The sequence below is a fragment of the Alnus glutinosa genome, chromosome 1 (assembly GCF_958979055.1).
Source record: "Alnus glutinosa chromosome 1, dhAlnGlut1.1, whole genome shotgun sequence".
NCBI classification, from domain to species: domain Eukaryota; kingdom Viridiplantae; phylum Streptophyta; class Magnoliopsida; order Fagales; family Betulaceae; genus Alnus; species Alnus glutinosa.
The window spans coordinates 34,502,611-34,527,900 of record NC_084886.1 but is presented as its reverse complement, the minus strand read 5'-3'; the positions used below and the strand labels follow the sequence as shown (position 1 = coordinate 34,527,900).

Genomic DNA, 25,290 nt, shown 5'->3' with positions numbered 1-25,290 from the left:
CACATTCGAAGACGTCCATTTCTGTTTGAACGCCACACCACTGATTCGATATTTTGAAGCCTCTAACTTAGAAATTTTTCCCGTTTTGGATCGCTTGCCTATGAGTCTCGCTGGCTATATCTAATACAGAATATATCTTTATCTTTACCATTTTTATTACTTTATTATTAAATTCCTATTTTCTATTTTCTTTTTCGTACTTTCCCAATTTTACCATTATGTCGAACTTGACTTGCAATTCGTTTATTCAGGCGTCAATAAGGCTACCTGCTTCGAGGTACTCGATGTTTTTGGCTTTTGATCCGTGCTAGGGAAACAAGGGTTGGTCCTTCTTTTCTCGTTTCTCAGTGCCACTTTCGCGATCTTCCCCTTCCGCTTCTTCTTCTTCATGCTGTGAGGATTGTTGCTCACCATTATGGACCAAGGAAGGGTTGTGTTGCTGCAACCGCTACATCATCCCATGGTTTTGTTGGAGGACGAGGTCAATATTTTGGGAGAGGTGAAACAATTGTGTGTCAAGTGCTGCATACCTCTAGTCCTAAAGGTTTGGCTTGCTAGAGGTGCCACCATTGTCCATCCGAGAACTTCTTAACCTAGTGTTTGGCATGTGGTCTTTTGTTTAGGGGATTTGAAAGTCTTGTTGGTTCCCAGAAATGGCAGCAAACTGTTAGTACAGTTGATTGTACACTGGTAAGCTAGCCGATGTTGCTTGCAAAATAGATAGATGGTAAAGAAGGAGGCTTTCCAAGTGTGCCAGATAGGAACATCTCTGATGCCTAAGTTAGTGTGTGACTTTGAATAGAAAAGAAAAGCAAGGTGCAAGAGTTATTAAGAAAATGATCATTACTTGCTACAGTGGTCACCCTGTTATAATGGTGAGAGATTTTAACTATTTGGCCTTGGTGCCCTAGGGTTGGGAGGTGCCTTGACAATATGGAATGCCCAAGCGTGTGTGCATGGGTAGTAGGGAAGCATTGAATATTCCTTTTTCTTGTGGGTATTTGTCATCACTGTCCTTTAGTGGGTTGGTAGAGTGACGTACCATAGGTACGAATTCCATGCTCTTACCTATGCCTATGGTGTTCCCTCCAAAGGTCACTAGGCTTAGGTGTTGGTTCAAACAAATTAATAGTTCTAAGCCCTCTCCTTTAATGGGCCTGCTCTAGCTTGTGGGCTACTTGAACCCTCGATAAAGTGGTCCACCATGTGTAATTGGTGAGAGGTTAAAAATCACTCTTTAATTAATTTTTCGATATTCTAATAAGAGTAACATCACAATTTTACTTTTATACCCTTTTGACATGTTATTACTGAATTTTAAATGAGTTATTATTAAATTTTGACCTAATAATAATTTTAATTAAATTTTGTCAACTTTGGAAGTGTTGGTGTGGATAATATTTTTAGAAACAAAACAAATTTGTACGCTGTCCAAATATAATCTGTATGAACTTACGAATATATATGTATAAAAGCGGCAAGCGCTCGACTGTGACAACTGACAACAAGCATCGGAAAAATGTCTCCGGTTAACCCGAGGGATTTTATGGAAGAGCTGGTGAAGTTCACTCTGGAATCTTATATAAACGAAACCTCAGAAATCGATTTAGGTCTCTCGAAGGCCTTCTGCTCCAACCTCCTCGAAGACGATCCCACCGACCCCTGCTTAGCCACGACCGGTAATATCTGAAAATCATCAATTTTTATGAGTTCCTTTCTGTTTGATTCCCGAGAAAAAGTGAAAGAAAAAACAGGAATGACTAACTAGGCGTAGCAAATGGAAAAAGGAATAAAGATTTTTGACTTGAATAATTTGATTGTTCGGAACCTTGAGAACAATATTTGGACAAATGAATGCATTGGATATAAGATCAAGCTAGAAACATGTGACCACTAATCTGATGTAGGAATTCAAGTGGCTAGGATAGAAAATGATTGATTGCCATTTTTTGGCGGTTTAATGCAAGAAAGCCAAAGAAATGATTATTTCAAATTAAAAAAAAAAATCGCAGTTTTTGGGACTCAAGAAGAAAACTTCTGTTACACCAGGTTCAAACGGATCTGTTGCGTCTGTTTTACTTTTCTTTATAGAATTCAAAATGTAAAAGTTGGAGATTTAAAATTCTATTATTTTGATTTCCCGGGTTTGCTTGGCTATAAAATGGAGCATTAATGTTTGGATTTAGCATATTTGCAATCAGAATCGTACTTCGTACTTTGTATGAATATCTTAAGCACCAAAAATCTTCTAAAATTCAACGAAAATATAATTGAAAGGTATTTAGACAATTTACATTCTAAGTCAAAGATGGCTTCCTGATGAAGCATATGCGTTCTTTGGTTTACATAATTTGAAAGAGTGGTACTTTTTTGGTACTTTATTTAGAATTTTAGGTGCCTGCCTTATTAAATTGATGAAGATGTTAATTCTTCAAACTTATTCTGCAGATTCTTTTGAAGGAGTCCCTCCATACCCCTTATACAAGCGTCTGGCATCATCTTTATTAGACTCAATAGATTCCAAAGCCTTCTGTAGGTCACACTGCAATTTGACATTGATCCCTGAGGGAAGCTCCTTGAAGCAGAAAGAAAATGAATGGCAGAAGCTGGTTTTGGATAAGGGAGCCAAGATAGTGAATGTAAGTTATAACTTATGGTATCATTCAATGCCAATTTGTCTTCGTGTATCAGAACTTTATTATTAATTTTAAAAGATGTTGTCTTTTATCAGATTATGAAGACTGCTGTCCATGAACTTCATGTTCAGGAGCCTTTCTTTTCGCAGCTAAAAGGTAGCGATGTGTTTCTGCTATGAATCTCCATATTTATTGTCTGAACATTACAAAATTATATTTCTTGTCATAACTATGAGAGTTAAGTTTTTCTTTATCATAACTATGAAGCTCTGCATTTTTTATTCTACATCTATTGATGTATTATTGTCAATCCTGCTTGAAGCATATTATATATCGTAATTTGATGTTGTCTTAGATGGCCAGAAAACAATCGAAGGAAGATGTGCTGTTGGTGACTACAATAGGTATAATAATTCCAATTTTGCGTAAAAATCAGATTGAATCAGTTGATAGATGATTTTTTTTATGACATTTTGGTTTGTTTGACATATAATTCTAAGTTCCTACTTTGTAATTAAGACAAGTATGAATGGGTTTCGGTGCCTAACATGGATACCGGATGCAATCACCTAAATGCAATACAATGTATGGAGGAGGTGCGTTTTTTGTTTTATTGGTTTGTCACTGAAAACTAAACCAATGGAAAGCTCTAGAGCATCAGTTGGAGGCCCAAACTAAACCAAGTGACGTTGATGTATTAAAAGATATGGTTGAAGCCATGTTATACTTATCAATCTAAGAATCTCCCCAAGAACTTTGTCATTTCAATTTCTACTTAATCGGATTTGATCAAATTTTGCTTAGAATGTATTGTGTGACACATACATGCTTAAGGTAGCATGGCCAGGTCACTTGAGGCAGTTTGTCTCCCTGAAAGCAGACAGAGTTTACCTATTTAGATTATTGCTTAGTTTGATGATCCAAAATTAGGTAAAAAAATAAGGCCAGCCTGGACCTCTGATAGATGGGTGCATATTGACTTTTGTGTTAACAGAAGTATCAAGTATGAATATGTATCATTCAGTGCAAAAAATAAAAAAATTCATTGCGAAATAAGTTTCAGCATGTTCCTTAATAATCCCGTTACCTTTTCGAAGTTGATCCTCATATGATATTGGATAAGTGATGGTATGATATATAATCATTTTTTTTTTAGAGGTAAGCAAAGAAATATAATAAAAAGGCGTAAGGCGCCCCTAAGCATACATGAAGTATACAAAGGAAACCAAAACAGAAAAAGAAGAAGAAGAAGAGAACACCCGAAAAAACCCAATAGACAGTCGAGACACAAAAGACCCACAACCGAAACCCTAAAGCCGCCAAAACAGATATGATATATAATCATCTAAGTGGGGAATGGTGTAAGGGGTATTAGTTAGGGGTATGTAAGGGATATGTAAGGGATATTAGGAAAATAAGTTGTAACGGTAGAATATACCTTTTAGAATATGCTTTGTGTTAAGAGTCTATAAAAGAGAATCATGGCCGTAGGAAGAAGGCATGAAAAAGAATAGAGTATTGAGTGAAGTAGTTTCAGGAGAGCCAGGGCCTCTCGAAGAGCCCGTAGTTTGTAGGAGAGTTTTGGCCTCTCGAAGTGCCTTTATCATTTCAATTTATGTTTATCTAGTATTTTCTATGTTTTTATTCGTTAAATCCCCTTTCATGTAAGAAAAGTCCATTACAAGTGGTATCAAAGCCGTTCGATTCTTCTCCCATAGCTTCCAAATCGTCCAGAAATTTTTTTTCCCGATCTGGAGCGTCCTCAACTAAGCAGCGAATGCAGGTTCAAATTTGGAATTTTTTTTTTCCGATCTGGAGCGTCCTCAACGGAGCAGAGAGTGTAGCTCTGTGATATACTCAAGTCGAAGAAGCGACCACAAATGGCTTCCTCAAGTAGAGGCGAAGCAAATGTCTACAAATTGATCGGTCCAGTGCTTGTGAAGCAGGATTTGGCAGAGGCGATGCCAGAGATTCGAATATATCTCTGCTGAAATTGAAACGACTTGATGCAACTCTTCAAGATTTGGAGGAGACGCAGAGCTACCGAGCTGTTCACAGAAGGTCTCGCATTATCGCGAGGAGATCCGCATGTGCGGCGGCTGAAGCAGACGCGCAGAATGCCGCTGTCGCGGGAGCAGCGCCGGACAGCGAACCGGAGGTCCGAGAAGCCGAGCTGGGGGCGGGAGCCTTGGACCAGTTCCGATGCTTTTCTCTTTTAGTTCTAGAAACTGCAGGATAATAGGAGAAAATGGGGTGGTCCGTGTGGCTGACGAAGAGCAGATTCGGAATTAAGCAGCACAATGTTCCGCGTGAATAGTGAGAGAAGCTGGTCGAGGAAGGAGAAGCTTCAGAAGATCCATGGAGCTGTCATCGGAACGTTGGAAGAGAGAGGCATGAGAAGCTTCAGGAAGAGGGAGGATTTTTTACAGTCACAGTCAATAACATCACAGTCACTCAAGAAAATGTCCAGGTTCATTGTATTCCCTGTGATGGAATCAGATAAGGTTCATTGTATTGTATTCCTTATTAGAAGAAGACTGTAGAAGAATGTAGAAGCTTGCAGGTCTACATGATGGGTGTCCAGGTGTGCATCATGACTCATGATGGAATCAGAGAATCCCAAATGCATGACTCATGGGGAGTGTCTGTTGGCAATTCATGAATTAAAAAAGAAAAAGAAAACAAGGGTTATGTGTGGGAAAGACTAGCTGGAGCTTCTGGAAGGTTAACGGGAGCAATTATTGGGCTGCAATTTATTTGGGCTTGTGAATAGCATGACTGATGGGTCTCTTCTTTGTAAGCACACCTTGCGGGCAAGGTGTTTTTAAGGGGAAGGGAATGTAAGGGGGTATTAGTTAGGGGTATGTAAGGGATATTAGGAAAATAAGTTGTAACGGTAGAATATACCTTTTAGAATATGCTTTGTGTTAAGAGTCTATAAAAGAGAATCATGGCCGTAGGAAGAAGGCATGAAAAAGAATAGAGTATTGAGTGAAGTAGTTTCAGGAGAGCCAGGGCCTCTCGAAGAGCCCGTAGTTTGTAGGAGAGTTTTGGCCTCTCGAAGTGCCAATCGGAGAGATAGGTCTCTTGAAGTGCCTTTATCATTTCAATTTATGTTTATCTAGTATTTTCTATGTTTTTATTCGTTAAATCCCCTTTCATGTAAGAAAAGTCCACTACAAATGGTATCGTATATCTGGTATGATATATAATCATAAAAACCAGATATGGACAATATCATAGTAAAAAATGGAATAGAAAAAAAAATCATAAAAACCTCAAGGCTGAATGCTAAGTGGGGAATGATAGAGCAGGAGAGATCCATTCAGGAAATAGCTCTTAAATGAGTGGGTTTATGTATGTAGGAAATGTCATCGAGGTAGTCATAAAAGAGGTTTTGTCTCTTATAGTTATGATAGTCTGTATTATATAAGTCTTTTGAGGGAGGTTTTTGTTTAATTGTTCTCTTTCGTGGCTGGAAACTGCTTTTACTGCAAGTTCATTTTTCTTTCTTTTTTATATATGTACTATGTTCAAATACTTTGTTAATTTCTCTATGAGAAACATTCATTTATTTATGCATAATATATGTTGAGGTTCATGGTCTCTGTGTTGATGTTCAGATTGAAAAGTCAATATGTATGCTAACAGAAGAGTTTATGGCTGCTGAACTACATGTCAGCCAGCTTTGGCAAGGCTTGAGCCTGTTTCTTGAACTTCATAATGCTTCTCTTCCTGCTTGTATTGCAACCAGTCAATTTTATTTTATTTTTTTAAATAAAAAAAAAAATCTTTGAGCGTCTTTTCTCAAGCCCATGCCACTTTGACATGGACTTGTCTTCTTTTCCTCCTTTTCGTATAACTTACCAAAATAAATTTATTTGGATGTCTTTTAACGGTCAATCCTATTTAAGTAAGGGCTTTGTTTCTTCTTCTTGGTGTTTTTTTTTTTTTTTTTTTTTTTTTTTTTTTTTTTTCTTTCATATTTTAAGTATTATGCTTCCAGTACATCAATCTTTCCAAAATTGGATGATTTAATATTATTTGATTGGGTTTTCTATGCGTTTGGTCAATTTACTACTCTGTTGTTTGTAATTTTTTTTTTTTTTTTTTTTTTTTTTTTTTTTAAATGCTTGCAGAATTGGTTCAGGATCTATGATTCTTTTCAACAGATGTGTGGTGTTTGAAGTTCAGGTGTCAATCCTGTTGTTGCGATTGATTCATTGTTCCTATATCCTTTTGGTTCTGCTCTTTGTTACTTCATAAATTTGCAGGATGTCCGCCGGTATGCTTCATTCTCAGATATGTTGACAGCTGAGAGTCTTGCAAAAGTTCTTCCTGGAGTTGAAACCATTGAAGAAGGTGACAACTTTTATTTCATTGGGTTTCTCTGCCTGTTCGGTGATACAATATATGCATTCAGACACAGAAGTCGACTGCTCTGGTCAATGGCTAGAAAGATGCTCCATTTCACAACTGTATATATGTACATTAGTGAAATTTGAGAAATAAAGTTTGTGCTTGAAGTAAAAAATGTTCTGGTGACAATATTAAGAATCAAGACGTTTTTATGCATAATAATAGTGATAATAAAAACCATAACAATTCATAGATAGTTGCTCTCTTTTTTCTTTGAATTAAGGGCCTCATGTATATGTTCTGTGTACTATGGGTTGCGCTCCTTTGCGCTTTTTCAATATACTTTACTTATATAAAAAAAAAAACCATAACAACGACAACAACAACAACAAAAAGAATAAGAACAGGAACAGTAATAGTAATAACAATAATGATAGGGCTTTCTATGATTGGATGGTGGCTACTAGTTCACACTCCTTTTTTGTAGGAGTTCTTTGATCTTTTGGATTTTAGATTCTACTTAGGGTTTTTCTATTGTGTACATCCAGTATACTAGGATTATGTACCTTATTGCACTATTAATGAATTTTATTAGTTATAAAAAATTATAACATTATTTTTAGACCCTATAGGAATAAACTGTTAAATCACTACGATCCCAAGAGCTTAAAATGATAGAAAATGGTGAATTTAATCAATATTTTAACACTTCCCCTCAATAAACAAGGTCTAAAAAGCGGAATTTTTAATTGAAATGGTAGGTGAATTATAGAGACAAAGTTTGAATTTAAATGTCTGCCAAAGGGCACAGCTCCTTCTCCTTCAGAAGTGGGCGAGTCTTCCAGGGCAGCTTTTGTTGATGATTCTTCGCGGGGAGGTGGTCTTGATAAGCTTGGTGGTTCTCCCGGGACAGCTATTGATCTTAGCCTTTGTTTTCAAACTTTGGGGGTTTCTCGCGAGGGGAATGAGAAGGCCTTTTTAGACTTCATGGCTCTAATTGATGCGGAGCATCGTCTAGAGGCTCCAGTCCCCACTCCTAAGTTTAAAGGGTGTTGTGAAATGAAGAACCTAGAGTGCACTATTAATTATGATGCTAGGGGTTTTGGTTCTAGCCGGGGCAAGGCAAGAGGGCCTCTGATGTAATGTTTTAGTCTCTGGGTTTTGTGGGCTGGTTTTCTAGGGGTCTTTGGGTTTCCTTATGTTTTTGGGTTTTTCGGGTGTTTTTCCTCTCTCCTCTTGCTCTCCTGTTTTGGTTTCCTCTTTGTATACTTCATGTATGCTTAGGGGCGCCTTTTACGCTTTTTATAAAATTCTCTACTTATCAAAAAAAATGTCTACTCTGATATCATATTAAATTGCTATTTATCTCAAAAACTTAAGTTGATAAGAAAATTTGAATTTAATTATTTGATTAATATTCTAACTCAAACCAACTCCTGAGCAAATTAATGACAATGAGAACACTTTAGGTGCATTTCTTGAGTTTTTTTACCTTGGCCAACACTTCAAGCTTGTCGGCCTGTGAATTAATAGGAAAAGATAAATTTAATCGTTTGATTAATATTCTAATAATGTAAACCAACTCATGAGCAAATTAATGACAATGAGAACACTTCAAGCTTGCCAGCCTGTGAACTCTCCATAATTCTAGAAAAATCAGTTTTAATACCAAGGGATGGGGTGTAGTAACTCTCCTTAACCATAGAAAAGTACAACTGGGTTTTAAGGATACATACGATTTAAATGCCATATCCTAAAAACTGAAAATTATGAAGTGAAGACAAGAGGAAGAAGGAGAAAAGGAAAGGAGAGAAACAAATTAAACAATGTTCTTTTCTATGTACTTATCCGAAAAAAAAAAAGAAAGAAAAAAAGAAAGAAAGAAAAGGTACTCTTCTATGTAGCTTTTCATAATACAGAAATTGCGGTTTTGGTGGAAAATACGGTGTAACCCTAGCACTTAAATTCTCACTCTCTTAAACAGGAACTTCTAATATTAAACATATTTTCTAGCCAGGAAGCTGAGGAGTAATCTTGTTTTTGTTTGTTGCTTGAGTTAAGTGATCTTTGTAGTTGCTTGCTCTGAATAATTTAATTCAGAGGGTCACCAAATAAAATTTATTTAAGAATTTTATTCCTCACTTTAAGGTAGTTTCTACTTGTAGTAGTCTACGAATAATAGGCATGCATCGTTTCAGGTGTACAAATCTACAGGAAGTTTTACACAGAAGAAAAGGAAAGGTCAAATGGCGTCCTTGCAATCTTTGTTTCGAAAGTGGATCTTCAGCCCTACATTTGTTTGGCAGCCCTACTCTCTGTAAGTGCTTGCTTGCTGGTCTGTTATGATATAAATTAGCAAGAAAAAAGAAGAAGATGTGAGTAGAGAAGGGCTGTTTTCAGACTCTTGCAGCCCTCAATCCATCTGTCCATTTCACATATATAAGAGAATTAGTTATAAAGAATGGGGAGAATATTATGAGAATGACAGCTGGTATGGACAACTGGTTGTGATAGCTATCCATCTAACACTCATCCTCAAGCTGGAGCATTTATGTCATATAAGTCCAGATTGGAACAAATTGACAAGGGCAAGAGGCAAGCGCCATCACAATAACCATAACATCAAATGTGATCATCACATCATCACAACACATTAGAGACTATGAATCTCATAGCAGAAAGACTTTTTCTTTTCTTTAACATCTAATCAACAGCATCATATAACACACATAGTTGATAAATTGACATCTATATTATAAAAGTTTACATCATATCTTTACATAACAAAAAACATTGTCTAGACTTAAGTGCCACATGCGGCACAATACTAACTACATCATAAGTGTATATACACAACAAAAATGATGCACAACAAAAAAGATAGACTAATGGCACTAGTCAAACAAAACCCAAGGCATCCATTGACCTCAATCATAATAGCTCAAGTATAAAGCTACCGGGTCATCATCTTCGTCCTCAACACCTGCAACGACAACATCATGCGATTGTGGGGTTATCACAATAACATAGACGGATATGCGGGTCCACAGTCTTAGTAAGTATATAAAACACTGACTTTTAATAACGAGCCATCTTTTGTAAAGTTTTCTACCATGAGTTTACATAACAGTTACAATAGGTTTTATAGTTCAAAGCAAACCATAGCTGATGAAGTAAACACTGTAGAGAAATAAGCCTTTACAATGTATTATTACCTTAGCTATAATAATAATAATAAGAATATATATATACACTTCACATCCCGCACTATATATATATACATCTAAGCCATAGCATATTCCTTTATATCATATAACCAAGCTACACACATATACATGCATTGCACATCCCATTAGCGAAACACATGCATACAAGCATATCTAAGCAAGAAAGCAATTCATAAACATCAATATCAATCTCATGCAAGACATTTCGTAAACATCAAAACATATCTCATGCAATGCATTATTTCTTTCATTCCCTTTTTCATTCTTTCTCATGTCTCTTTGGTAACTTGTTCCCGATGGCTTCTCAAGGACTTGTCCTTCGCTTACGGCTTATAGGGACTTGTCCCTTTGTTTAACATCCTTATTTTTCTATCAACACTAGGAGCTTACTCCATCATCATGCTGGGGGACTTGTCCCACTTTATTATTATGGGGTTAACAACACTAGAGGACTTGTTCTTGGGTCATGTTGGGGGCTTGTCCCAATACATTAATCTCTTATTATCATTTGTACAACAATAAGCATTGTCATGCCATGCTCATAAAACCAATCAATCTTTTCTTTTCATAATCATGCATTATTCAACTTCATTTCTCAACACATTGCTTAACGCATTTCTTAACACATGTAAAATCATCTAAGTACACAGTCATGTTAATTCACAAAATATACTAAACATAATAATCATGCTTTAAAAACAAGTATTTTTTCCTCGGTAAGTAATATACTTACAAATATCTTCAGACAGTTGAGAAGGATCCCCAACTCAAGCTCACACTGCAATTTCACATTGCAATGCACCATTCAACTTAAATCCCAATTCATAACCCTAACTTGTAAAATAACATAGTGCTCAAGCACTTCAAGTACTATCCTCCATAAAAACCCAAGGAAATCTAGGGTTAATCATCACTACACACACAATTAACCCAACCCTAAAGTGAATCTAGGAAACCCCCAATTTGACCCAATTCAAGAGAAATTAAGGTTTCATTTCTTACCTTCGACAAATGGAGGAATCAAGGTCCCAACAACGCGAATCTTTAACCCAAAGCTTGGGAATGGAGTAGAAACCTTCCTTACACAAAAACCCTAAAGGAATTCCATGGGTTAAGCATAATTATCCAAATAATCAACCTAATTTATAAAGAATCTAGGGTTTGACTCATACCTTTGAATAATGGAGAGATTAGAGCTCTAACACCAAGAATCTTCAACCCGAACCATGAAAATGGTGTAGAACTTGTCCCATGGACCAAGAACTCTAATTTGAGTCTCAACCTATTTTGAGAGAGCATGAGAGACGAGAGAGAGAGTGAAATGTGATTTTGTGTGAAGTGAAATCGTGTGTCTGCTATTTATAGTCTAATTTTCGGTCTTCAGTTCGAACTGACCCTTAAGATACGCTATAAAGACTGAATTTTCGTCTTTAGTTCAAACTGAACTTAAGACGGATGCAGTTCGAACTGAACTTAGAACGGAAGTTAGGACAAAAGGGTCTGTCGGGCTTCTAAATTGCTCAATTCGAATTGAACTTATGACGCCACTTAGAACGGATGCCTTTGGTTCACTTTTTTTATTCCCATTTCGAACTAACTTGGAACAAAACTTAGGACAGAAGGTTTTGTTTTCCTTCAAACTTTATTTTGCCTTAGCTAGTTTGAACTAATGAACTCTCAGTTCGAACTGAAAGCATAAAACTAGAATTTTTCTTAGTTTCTAAGTGTTTTATTACTCAATGTACTATTAGTTAAAGACTAACAAACTCCCAAATTATTTTTTGGGCGTTACATTGATTCTAACCGATTTCTACACAATGAATTTGTGAAGATGTCAACAAGTTGGTTCTCCAACTTTTCAAATGGTGTGGCTATGTCTCCACTCAATATCTTGTTTCAAACAAAATGACAATCTACTTCAATATACTTAGTCCTCTCATGAAACACAAGGTTGGAGGCAATTTGTAGAGCGGGTTGATTATCACAAAACAGTGGAATAGGAATAGGCGCTGGGAAGCCTATGTCTTGAAAAAAGTGTTGTAACCAAGTCAGCTCACTAGCAGTATGAGGCATAGTTCTGTACTATGCTTCTGCACTTGATTGTGCAACTACATTTTACATACTCTTCCATGTTACAAAATTTCCTCCCAAAAAGGTACAATATCCCGTAGTGGACCTTTTATCTAAAGGTGATCCTGCCCATTCTGCATCAATGAAACCTTCTACCCTAAGATGACCATTTTTTTCTAAAGAAAATGATTTTTCCTCGTCTTGGGGCTCTCTTCAGGTATTGGAACAATACGAATAATGGCATCCTAATGTGAGTGTCTCGGAACATGTAAGAACTGACTCACTACACTAACTGCGTATGAGATATTTGGCCTTGTGATGGTGAGATAATTGAGTTTTCCAACTAGTCAATGGTATCTACTAGGATTCAAGAATAACTCTCCTTCATTTCTCAAAAGTTTATGATTCGGATCGATAGGAGTGTCAACAGGTTGAGCACCCAACAATCCAATTTCCTTGAGGATGTCAAGTAACTTCCTTTGAGATAAGTTGATGTCTATCTTTGACCTTGCAACCTCAATCCCCAATAAGCATCAAAGTTCACCAAAATCTTTGGTGTGGAAGCGTTGTTGTAAACGTTGTTTTAGCACAATGATTCCACCATAGTCACTTCCAGTAATCACAATGTCATCTACATAGACAATTGGTATAATATACCCAACAACAGTATGTAAGTGAAAGACCGAGTGATCTGTCTGGCACCGATGAAGACCAAAGTCCATTACTTTAGGGAATTTTCCACATCATGCTCTCTTTGACTGATTGAACCATATAATGCCTTCTTCAATTTGCAGACACTGCCCCGATACGCCCTCCGACCAAGCGAAAAAGACCACTCTCAAAGGAGCTTTACTTGTTAAATACACCTCCAAGGAAAGGGAGTGTCATGAGGGACTAATACCCTATAGAACAATCTCACATCAAACAACCCTTTTTAGTGGGGTTCCAATAAAGCTTGTCTACATTGTCCGATCTCAATCTGATGGATTACAACTAACAAAAAAACGCTGAAAAGAAATCTAACTCCCAATCATGCGCCGTTCTAACAAAATTGACAGTCCATCAAGGGGAGTCATTAGAGAATAGAAGGTGATCAGCCACAGAAGCATCCCTGGAGCAGGTAATGCTAAAAAACTCCAGAAACACTTCCTTAAGGGGTTGATCCCCACGCCACATATAATGCCAAAAACTAGTCTTGAAGCCATCACCCACCTCAAATTTTTGTCCTAAGGATGTATATAATTTTAGTGCTTCTAATTATGTTCAGCATTCCAGATTTGGTCCTTTCTTTCTTTCTTTCCTTCTTTACCCTTTTCAAGGTGTTAGTGATCATCTTGCGAGTACCATTCACTTCTTTTGATGATTAATAAGATTATTTGTCCCTAGTTCCTGCACACCCACATGCACATTAAAATGAAAGCATATATACATGCATATTATAACTCTTTGACTGAGTGCATCTGCACCTTGTTCTCCAATGTCCTGATGTAGGGAGTAGCTTTTCTTTAATGATTGCTATATACCTTATGTCACATAAAGTTCACAATTTTATGTGGTCCTCACTATTTTATAATTTTATCCAGGGATTGAGTTATGGGGGCGTTCAAGGCCTTCTTGGTCTGACACATACCACAGGGACAATTCCAGATGCACTTCCCCCACCAAGATCAATTCTTTTATCATCATTTATGTTGCCATGTAAGCCAAATGTAAGATGATGAATCTTAATTGATTGCTTACCTTTGCCTACTTGCAAAAGGCTTTCTAGAAGTTGGTTTCTGTATTCGGCATTTTGGAACTGCTTGGTTCAACCTTGTAACATCTAAATTAATCAAGTCAAATAAAGAAAAGCTTAGAATTTTTTGTGAAAAAAGCCACCTCTCTGAAGCTATGCTCTTATCTACAAAAGAGGACTTATCTTATCCTTTAAGGATGGGAAGCCATTCTACCTTGTCTGCACAATTGACTTGGCAGTTAAGCTGTGGAACTAGGACCAACGGCTTTATAGGTTTTATTTAGCAATACTTGAGTCAAATAACCTATTTCATCTGATTGTGTAACTAAGAAATGTATGTTGAGAGGGTCATAACCGAAGAGTACAAATTGGAAAATCGTTAGGATTGGTGATTTAATATTTTCAACAAGACCACCAACTGGTGGGACCTGAGAACCCTGAAATCTCTCTCTCTTTCTCTCTCTTGAAAGAGTTTTAGGACAGCCACCCGAAAAAAACTTTAACCTCACTGCTTCTGAGGGATGCTCAGGAAGTAAAAAACTCGAAACAACTTATCTAATTGCAGAATCTGTAAGCAATGGCACCGCAGATGCAAGTTATCCTCTGCCTTCAGTACATCATCTACATTATGTGAGACTACCAACAATTCAGGGACAAATTCAACACCCATTCCTAACCAATTTCAGCAGTGGAGATGTAAAAATTGAATTTAACTACATAGTAAGTAACACTAATCTACTGTACATCATTCTTTAAACTTTGCCCTGGATTGCTTCAGTTATACTTGTCAAAACTATATGCATGCTTTGCTTGTCAAATGGTTGAGAGAACTTTCTTTTTTTTTTGCACTCCATAATTGTGTTTTCCTCTTTATTCTGAGAGGTTTAAGACTGGTTTTATGAAAATTTTATGGCTTGATTGTAAATTTCCTCTGTTTGTGACTTGAGATTAAAGGTTGTACCTTGACTCATGGAGCTAGGGCGTTGGCAAAGCATGCTAATAGGAGTAGCAGTAAATATTGGGGTACTTTGAAAGGAAGTGGTGAGGACCTGTTTAAATTTGAGCTTTGCGGATTAATTTCTTTTATTTTCTTTTTCTCACTGTGCTTTATTGGATGCACAAGTTTCTAAAAAGAATTCTGTATGCTTTCAAATGTGTATAACCATCCTGCTTTAAGGGATAGAGATTTTCTTGCAGGCATCTACCAATTTCTCATGTATCTGTAGAGCATAAACTATCATTCCCCGTGTGTCTTCCAAATACAATTTTTCTGCGAGACCTTTTGAAGCAAATTCTTCAGATTATTTATTATTAGAGTCTGTTCTTTGAAATTATTTCTGACTTAATGTTTTGTTTTGTTCAAAAAGTTCTGCTTTAGGGAATCTGCCATAGAAAAAAGATGACATACTGGGATGAAAGGAATCAGGGAAGTTTGTCATAGATATTATGTGAAAGCTAGATTTATTATGATGGAAAGGTAGCCCCAAATTAATGGACATTGGAGAATGTTCCACACCATCTTACCTTCATTAGTGGTATTACAATCAAATTTGTACAAGATCTGTGGCTGCATACTCATCACATTTGGAAAAAGGAAATGAAGAGATAAAAATAACGAAAAAAAAAAATGCAATTATTTATTAGTGAATATGAACTATGGTACTTGTCTCTTTGTAAAAAAATAAAAAAATAAAAAAAAAAGGGAAGAAAAGGAAAAGAAAAAAACATGAAAAGTATGACTACACTCCATGACCAAGCTTTAGAAGCTTTTGTGTTAGAATTTGACATTAAATGAAGGTAAAGGATTTTGGAGAACATGACATCTTCTTTTCTCGATGACCATAGTCAGATTGCCTACCTTAGAAATCTCTTTTCTTTTCTTCTTCTTCTTCTTCTTCTTCTTTTTTTTTTTAATAACTTTATGGGCTATGGCTAGGGTCTGCGTACTAATTTCTGCAAGAATGTAACAGATGAACTTGAGAAACTTAAAATAGTGTTTTCTCAAAATACTTTATCAGTTTAGTGAATGTATAGTAGAAAGGTTATTTGGTATTTTTCTTATGATACTAACTCTCTAAATAATTTTATCATCTTGAGAATGGACACACACACACGTGTGTGTGTGTAGTTCATGTTACACTTGGTATCACTTTTTGTAGATTCATATTATTCAATTTTTTTTTTAGTAGAATAAAAATTTGATCTTCCCACCATTGAATAGCATATTCAATCTATGCTTTAAAATGTTTTTTATTTTTTTTTTATTTTTTTTTATTTTTTTATAAGTGCGTGCAAATTTTATAAATAACGGCGCAAGGCCCCCCTAGTACACACGGAGTATACGAGAAACAAAACCTCAACACCGACTCGCCCAGACAACATCCCGCAAAACAAACCAACCCCTAAAGCTCTCAACCCACAAGCATATCCTCCCGAAAATGCTCCTCATCAAGGGCAGAGAGGAAAGCCACAATCTTATACTCTTGTCCCTTGGACCCGAACCCCACCGTGGAGCATAACAAAGATCACTCCAATGGAGAGAAGGACTGGACACCACCTGCAGACTCAACTGCCGAAGGAGCATCAAGCAACAAGATACAGACGTGGGATGACGCAGAACCACCGCGATTTGCCAAGACAGGAGAGGACGAACTTGACTTGAGAAACCCTCGCCTGATAAAGCCCACATCATCGTGTTTTCCTTGACCCCCAACCAACTTCGGCTTCCTCATGTCCTTGAATTTGCGCTTGTACTGAATCAGAGTCTTAGGTGTAGAGTCTTCCAAAGAAGATTTCGGAGGAACCCTACCTTCTGGCGAACCCATTGAATTTTATGTCGATCTGATGTTATTTTGCATACAATCTATGAACTCATATATAAAATATAGCTATTGTATAAAATCATTATATAAAATAACTTAAAATTCAAAAACCAAAATTTTGAATATTTTATAATGAGATAGTTGTTACTTTCTGTTCATCTTGATAAATTACTCATCTAGCGAGAAGTTATTAAATGATGTAACATTGATAAATACCAGGAATAACTTGAACTCACTATATATATATATATATGTGTGTGTGTGTGTGTTACATACATATACACAAATGCATCTTTAACCATTTGTTTTGGTTTGGCCCTTGGGGAATTGAGGCTGGAATTGTGGTTCTCCATTGGAGAGTTTCAGAACTTTGATATTGTTATAGATGGACAACCAAATTTCTTTCTTATCTGCAAGATTACAAATACACTGGTAGGATTTTGAGAATCAAAAAACAAAGTCTGGTTTAAAGACATCATCTCACCTCTAGGATTTTGAGAGACAGCCATCACCGTCACTAATGAGCGACTGCCAGCCCCATCATATCTACTAAATGTTATCATCACCAGTATCTCCTGTACCATAACAATGTCACCGCTGCCACCAACCTGTTGTTATTACTATCGCAAGGGCCTCACCACCACTACCAGCTTGTTACTGCTGCATATTTGCAGCCAAGAACTTCCACAATCAGCATGACCCTGGAAACTCATTGTCGGACCCCTTGTTTAACCCCAATGGGTTGGCTCAAGTGGGAAGGGCCTTGTTCTTTGTGGTAGTCCCATGAGGTTTAAGGATCAAATCCCCTTGGGTGCAAACAATTTCTTGGGGCCAGCACGCCGGCGAAGCCGGAGTATTATCCGATCCATGTGGAGGGGGCGCTTTAAATGGGTCCAAGGTTTACTTGAGAGGGATGGGTACACGAAGTGGCCCTGCCTTGGAGGGGTTCCTCATCATAAAAAAAATAAAAAATAAAAAAATAAAAAATAAAAAAAACAAAAAAAAAAACTCATTGTCGGCATTATATTAGCTGTAGAAAGTGACTCCCTATAATGCCCAGGAATTAAAATGTGTACTTTAAATATTAAGAAATTAAAGAAATGCATAAAATACACATCAAGGATCATGTTAATATAAGGTACAGAAGGATCCAAGAGCAATAGGACGAAGCAGAATGAAAACAGAGTCGAAAACACATAGTTTAGGGCTTACTGCACAAAGCTTGATCAACCAAGAACCAAGCTCGATCGACTGAGAAAAAGGACAAGTGTCAAGCCCAAATTTTTGGCAATAAGAATCAATGCTCGATCATCGACCGAGAAGATACTTGATTGATTGAGCTCTGCCAAAAACGACTGATTTGAACATGTTAGACTCAACCTAAACTCAAATTGACTCGTGATGTCTCGGTTGACTGAGACCAACCCTCGATCGACCGAACACATGGCAAATAATTGGTGGTTGAAATGGAATCTCTTGATCAACTAAGCCTTAAGCTTGATCGACCGAGCACGGTCTACATCGACTTTAGAAGCCTACTTAAAGGCTAAAATGAAGGGAAACTTGCATTTTGTTTCTCTTCATTCTGAAAACGTTGAGAAACGTTTGGGAGAGTGTAAGAGGTAGTGAAGCTATGCAATTTTAGCACAAAAGTGCGATTCTTGCATGAGAAGGAAGGAGGTGTTGAAGGAGCAAAACTTTGAGAAGGTATAAACACTCTCACTATCGCTTTGTCCATAAATAGTGATCGTAGTGCCATTATAATCTCAAAATAATATTGACAATAGGGTAGTGATAGAAAAACAACAATTACACAACTTGTATACGACAATCACCCACATGGGGTGGGGCCTACCAGCATATGGGCCCACCCCATGTGAGTGATGGTTGTGTAGGAATTGTGTAATTGTTGTTTTTTTATCATTTCCCTTGACAATATTGTGATAATAATGACAATGTTTGTATTATGATAGAGGTTGTAGTAGAAGTTGGTGAAACTAGGGTTTTTGGTGATAATGTGATAAAGTATAAGTTAAGGGCTTGCATGGTGTTGGGAAATGATGCCTAAATGCGTTGTTGTGTTGCCCAAATTTAGTTAGAATGAAAAATATTGAAAATGGAGGTTTTTATAAAATCTAGGAATTTCTTCAAATATTTGAAGTTTGGATATATTGGACAATTTTAAACGGTTGTTTTCATAGTATATACGTAGTTGTTGATGTTTAAGCACTAGTTGGAGAGAAAAGTGATGGAAAAAGTAGTATTTTGGGGTGTTTTCAAAAATTGGAAATGCCGCCAGAACCCTTTGGTCGACCAAGTACTGCGTCGATCAACCGAGCTCGAGAAAGAAACTTCCCAAGAGCCTCGATCAATGCTCGATCGACCAAGATGTCAGACAGAAACTTCCAATGAGCCTCGGTCCAAGCTCGATCGATCGAGACTAGACAATTTTGTAAAAATAGGGTTTTTACATGTCATTTTTGTGATTTAAAAGTTCCTAAGGATTCAATAGAGGTCTTAGGGTTCAAGGAAGGATTAGAATCTGATTGTTCGATTCTATCAAATGTTCTACATATCATGCTATTTACTGATATATGGATATTTCATCGTGATAATGAGCCCTTTGAATTTTATTATATTCATATATGTCAATATATGTTGCACTGAAATTTACATGGTTTAAATGAAAAAGGGATTTTGAAGGAAAAGGTTTTGAAAGAAAAAAGTTTGGAAGGAAAAGTACAATTATATAAGATGGAAAGAGGTTCTAAGAAAATGATTTGACATGACCTCAAGGCGTTTAGTGGGGAATGAAACACTCAACAACCTAGTGGTCAAGCGGGGGGAATGAGCTTAACAAACCCAACGTTAAGCAGGGGCAAACCCAACGGTTAAGTGAGGGCAATATGCTTAACAACCCAATGCTTGGAGGGGTAATGCGACTATCAAAACCCGTGGTTAATCTGGGATGATTGCTTAACAACCCTATGGTTGGTTAAGTGGGGACTGATATGCTTAACAAGTCAAGGACTGAATTGAGTAATTGCTTATGTTCTATATATATGCCTGTGAATATGACATGTATTGTAGCATATAGTGATTTAACTATTTTTTTCCATTATCATATATTAGCAGCTGAGTTTCTCTGCATTAATATAAGTATTAGATTAGAGTAATGCTAGAAGTCATTTTTTTGTCCCTTAAAAAATGATATGGCTTTTAAAATCACCATTGAGCTTGTGATTAATCAGTATTGAATTTTGATCAAGTGATGATTTTAAAAGCCACGTCGTTCTTGGAGGGACATAAGAAGGATACAAGAGTGACTTTTAGAATTACTCATTAGATTATGGAAAGGAAAATGCCAAGGAAATTTATAGTTTGGATTCTATTATGAAAAGTCTCTCTCTAAATTAAATGATTTCACTGTCAACTCCACTACGACACTTCGATATATAGTTTTTATGAAAAACTATGCATCTGACTTAAACAAGTTATGATCTTGAAAACCAGCTTTTAAAAAGAAAGAGAAATTTTAAGGAAAAAGGGGGCTCATGTCACACACAAATAACGGTCGATTAGTTTTTACTTCTTGAGGCGTGCGTGAACTTACTTTTTCACTTGTAAAATTGTGAATTCAACAAATATTATTGAGGTCGAGGAGGATCCTTGTGCGAGCCTAGATTAACCTGTGGGTCTACAAGAGGCTTCAGCTTTTGAGATGGGTTGACTTTTGTTGGCATTAACCTTGGTTATGAATGTTGTTTGTGGCATCTTAAGAGTTTGTACAAAAACAATATTAGTAATTGCCAATTAATGCCTTGATAGTAGAATAAGATCTGGAGAACCGGGTGTTCTCTGCAAAATGGACTTAGAAAAAGCTTATGATCATGTTAATTGAGATTTTCTTATGTAACATGTTGAAGAGGTACGGTTTTGGGGCGAAATAGTGGTATTTCCTCAGTGCGTTTCTTAGTTTTAGTGAACAGCATTCCCACCTTTTTTTTTTCAATAGCTCTCGTGGCTTGAGACAAGGGGGGCCCTCTATCTCCTCTAGTATTTGTCATTATGATCTAGGCTTTGAATATGATGATTTTTGCTCTAGTGAGTGGGGGTTTGTTATTTGGCTTCTTTGTGGGGACAATGAATGTTGGTGGGATTGATATCTCTCATTTTCTATTTGCTGATGATACTTTGATTTTCTGTGGAGCTAGTCCCAGACCAACAACGCCATTTGGGGTGCATGTTCTTATGTTTTGAAGCTGTGCGGGATTGAAGATTAATTTAGCTAAGTCAGAATTGGTTCCTATGGGTAATGTTGATAATGTGGATGGGTTGACTAATATTCTGGGATGTGGTATTTTGGTCTTCCGTTGGGGCCCTCCTATAAGGCCAAGCCTATTTGGGACGGTGTTATTGAAAATATAGTGTTGATTGGCTGGTCGGAAAATAATGTATTTATCTAAAGGTGGTAGGGTTACCCTTATTAAGAGCACACTTTCCAATTTGCCTATGTATTTCATGTCTCTTTTCCCTCTCCCTACGGGTGTTGCAAACCATATTGAGAAGCTTTAACAAGATTTCTTATGGGGTGGGCTAGGCAAAAAGTTCAAATATCACCTGGTAAGCTAGTCCAAATTTTATTCTCCGATCTTTGAGGAACGGTTGGGAGTTCGGAACTTGCTAATATTCAATCTTTCTCTCTTAGGAAAATTGTCGTTTATGACTTGAATTGCCACAAGTCAGTGGGGCCCAACTGTGTCTTTTGTCAAATTAGGAGTTCTCAGTTGCGTTGTCCTTCTTGCACTCGGGTTGGATTTCTCTTATAGCTGACTTCAAGTACTTCTCAATTTAGGAGAAGTTACTGACTTTGAACAACTATAAAAGAGATGCTCCAGAGCGTGAAATAGCAAGAGAGAAAGAACTTGCACTACTCACAACGTTTTATCACAGGCCTTGTTGTGCCGCATGGGCATTGAGAGAAAAGAGAGTTTTCTCTTTTTGTTACTTTTCTCTTTTGTGTGAAAGTGGGATTTAGGTGTGTTGGGGCTTTGGGTTTTAAGTGGTTTTCTCCCTACTACTCTTTATGCTCTATCTTTTGATAATGAATTTTCTACTGGTCTTCTCTGCTTGTGGAAGTAGGCTTGTTAAGCCGAACCAGGTTAAATCTTGGTGTCCTATGTGATTGGGTTATCTTTATTGTCTTTTTCTGCTTCTTTGGGGATTCTAAAATTATTGTCACGACAAAAATGGATACAGCGTTATGTGAAGAGGCTTGGTGGAGAGTTTTGTGGACTCTAAATTTGGCGGTTCATGGTGTGGGATTATGGAAGAATATTAGAAGGGGTTAGAGGAAGTTTTCAAGTCATACCAGATTTGAAGTGAGAGATGGGTCCAAGGTTAGATTCCGACATGATCGTAATGTGGGGTTATGGCCTTAAAGGAAGCCTTTCCAGATTTATATGATGTTGCTTGTGCAAAGGATGCTTCTGTAGCAACTCACTTGGAGCTTTTTGGGGGCTCCAATAAGTGGAACATAAGATTTACTAGAGCAGCTCATGATTGGGAGGTGGATGTCATTGCTTCGTTCTTCAGGGTATTGTACTCAGTTAGAGTTAAACAGGAAGGTAAAGACAAGCTTTGGTTGGCTCCCTCCAAAAGAGGGTTGTGCAATGTTAAATCCTTCGATAGTGTCTTGGTTTGTAATGATGGCTTTCTTTTCCCTTTGAATAGTGTTTGGTGGACTAAGATTCCTTTAAAAGCAACCTTTTTTGTTTGGTCAGCGGCCTTAGGAAATATTATTACTATGAATAATCTTAAGAAGCATCGTGTCATTGTGATCGACAAGTGTTGTATGTGTAAAAGGAAATGGGAGTTCATAGACAATCTTCTTCTCTATTGTAAGGTTGCTTGTGCCTTATGGAATTTTTTTTTTTTTCCAAGAGCTTTAGGCTGTCTTGGGTTATGCCTAGACGAGAAATTGACTTGTATGCTTGTTGGTGGACTGTCGGCAGCACTCGAAGTGTTGTTGCGTGGAAGATGGTATCTTTGTGCCTTTTTGGTGTCTATGGAGGGAAATTAATGATAGAAGTTTTGAGCATTGTGAGAGAACATTGGAAGAGCTTAAGTCTTTTTTCTTCAATACTCTGTATCTTTGGACAATAGCGTTTGTTTCTGCTTTGGTGCTTAGTTATCGTGATTTTTATTTTTTATTTTTTATTTTTTTTGTTTTCTCTACTTCTAGTTAGATATTTTCTCTGTATGCTTCTTGTGTAGTTGGAGGCGCCTTATACATTTAATGATATCTCGATTACTATAAAAAAGAAAAAAGAAAATAAGGTTTTGAATCCTGGTGTGTAGATTATAAGATACATGTGTCTTCCTTGGATATTGATACAAGTTAGAAAGGAAAAGCAAAAATCATTCAATAAATTATAGCTCATTTGCTTAGATATTTGGTATTCCATCTTGCAATACTGTGCACATTATTTGAATTAGTCAAAATTGACAGTTTTATGCATTACAGGTCATTGTAGTTCCAGGATTTTTTTTGAGTACATTGAAATACAATATACATCCAACATGTCTCATATAACATTTCTATTATATTTCTAATTTCTTGATTGACCATTGTTTTCCTCCTATTCATTGTGCTCTTTCCAGATTCTGATAAAAATAAGCTTTCAATGGATGTCGTCTGTCACTTAATAGCACATTGTGACTGGTTGAATGTGCATGTTGTCCCACCATATGGTGTTGTCTTTGAAATAAGGGTTGCTGATGGATATGGTGCTCGCTGGTCTAAAGATGGAAGCAAGGTACCAATGTAATGTTATTGGCATACACTACTTTGGGTTTTAATTGTTTGTTTTGGGCCTATAAAAGAGTTGTCGCATGTGCAGGTGTGTATGTGTTTTTGATGTTCTCCTTATTTTATGAGATTCGATACTGATTTTTCTTAGCACTTTTTTGTAATTTGGAGAAGAGATGTCAACAAGTGGAGCTTAATCATATAATTTTGATTTTTGCTAAAATAATTTGAGTAAAGCTATGCTTCCTTCTGTTATTTCAGTTTATTGGATTTCTGGAGCCATACATGGAAGACGGTCACTCAAAGGGATGGAAGCACTAATTTTGTTTGGGAAGTGTTTTCTTTAGCTTCCTTGATTTGGATAGGTATGTCAAACAATTGTATTCCTCACTCTGTCTTTCTCATGACAGATCTTGTTATGGTTGTACACAAATATGACCTCTATCTTTTTCACACTGAACTTCTGCTCCTGTCGGTTTCCATTGTTATGGACAGGAAGAAATTGACTGGGTTTGATAGTCAATATTGGATCTCAAGTCTGAGATGTATTTGCAATACATTGTACGAATCCTTGATGCAGTATCTCTTGTACCAATCATGGTGTCAGCTGTAGAAATCCAACTACTAATTTCCTTTCTCTGACCTTTTTAATGTCTGATTGTGGATGCTTTCATTGATCCTTATTCCATATCATCCACTGTTGTTTAGCATGTCACATATCCATATTTCTTAGTCATTTTCATTTGTTTTCTTTTTCTGTTGTGAAGACCACATCATCTTTCTTTGTCTCCCTCTTTGATTGGTAAATACCACTCAGGCACCTTTATGGGACTGAACCCGTGATCTCACCCTCCACCTCTTGTTTATGGGGACAGAAGATGTCATTTGGTTCTAAGATTGATGACATTTTCTGCTTAATTATTATCAACATGTTTCATGGAGATGTGATTACTTGATTTTTACTTTATAAAAGAAAAAGTAAGTGATTGGTTAGAACACCCCTAAATTGTTTTCATATCATACAGAAATTTGCCTTTAGTCTGAATGAATTGCATGTCCCCTAAAACCACTATACACATTTGTACTTGCTATGTAGTTCAAATTTCATAGGCAACAATCTCCTGAATTGCTTCATGTAGTTAAAATACAAGGTACACACCACAGGGAGTTCATTTAGTAACCATTCTTAGTATGCATCTGAAACCAATTTGCTGTCTAGCCTTATTTCATATCCATGGCCACTAGCCTTAATCACATTTTGGTACATATTTATGGCTAACGAATTTTGAAAACATCATCACTACAAGCAGTACTGATATGCCGTCAGTTTTTTTACCCCATTACCATTGCTACCAGCATCATTCACATCATGCCTCTCCATATGCATTTGATTTGTTACACCTCTTACAACTCATCGCTTTTTCCATCTGCATACAACTGCTACTAAAATTCGTGGCGGAGTCACGCTCTTGGCATTGCAGTATCACATATACCTGATAACCACCAATACTGCCTCTATCAAATTACAGCTGTCACCACCACGTCAGTATCGTTTGTCACCATCACCATCACCGCCACCGACAGCTCCTTTAGTTGTCCATGCAAGATTTGAAATTTGGTTGTCCAAGCT

The 25,290-nt window shown here is 36.9% G+C and overlaps 1 protein-coding gene across 5 annotated transcripts; it reads left to right on the top strand.

Moving 5' to 3' along the window:
• Positions 1 to 1,424: 1,424 nt before the first annotated feature.
• On the top strand, positions 1,425 to 24,255 carry LOC133879087 (uncharacterized). 5 transcript variants are annotated; one of them, XR_009902030.1, is made up of 11 exons: positions 1,425 to 1,679; positions 2,449 to 2,639; positions 2,732 to 2,792; positions 2,992 to 3,040; positions 6,776 to 6,830; positions 6,911 to 6,998; positions 9,194 to 9,312; positions 13,876 to 14,001; positions 14,975 to 15,068; positions 23,513 to 23,751; positions 23,922 to 24,255. XR_009902030.1 is itself a non-coding variant. In XM_062317636.1 (11 exons), exons 1-11 carry the CDS (start codon positions 1,520 to 1,522, stop codon positions 23,979 to 23,981), a joined length of 1,158 nt encoding a protein of 385 aa, XP_062173620.1. In that variant the 5' UTR covers positions 1,427 to 1,519; the 3' UTR covers positions 23,982 to 24,255. The 5 variants fall into 5 exon arrangements, 4 of the variants coding, with proteins under 4 accessions (XP_062173631.1, XP_062173620.1, XP_062173628.1 ...); XM_062317636.1 differs by having other exon boundaries at positions 1,427 to 1,679; positions 23,513 to 23,667; XM_062317639.1 differs by having other exon boundaries at positions 1,428 to 1,679; positions 13,876 to 13,990; positions 14,982 to 15,068; positions 23,513 to 23,667.
• Positions 24,256 to 25,290: the final 1,035 nt, after the last annotated feature.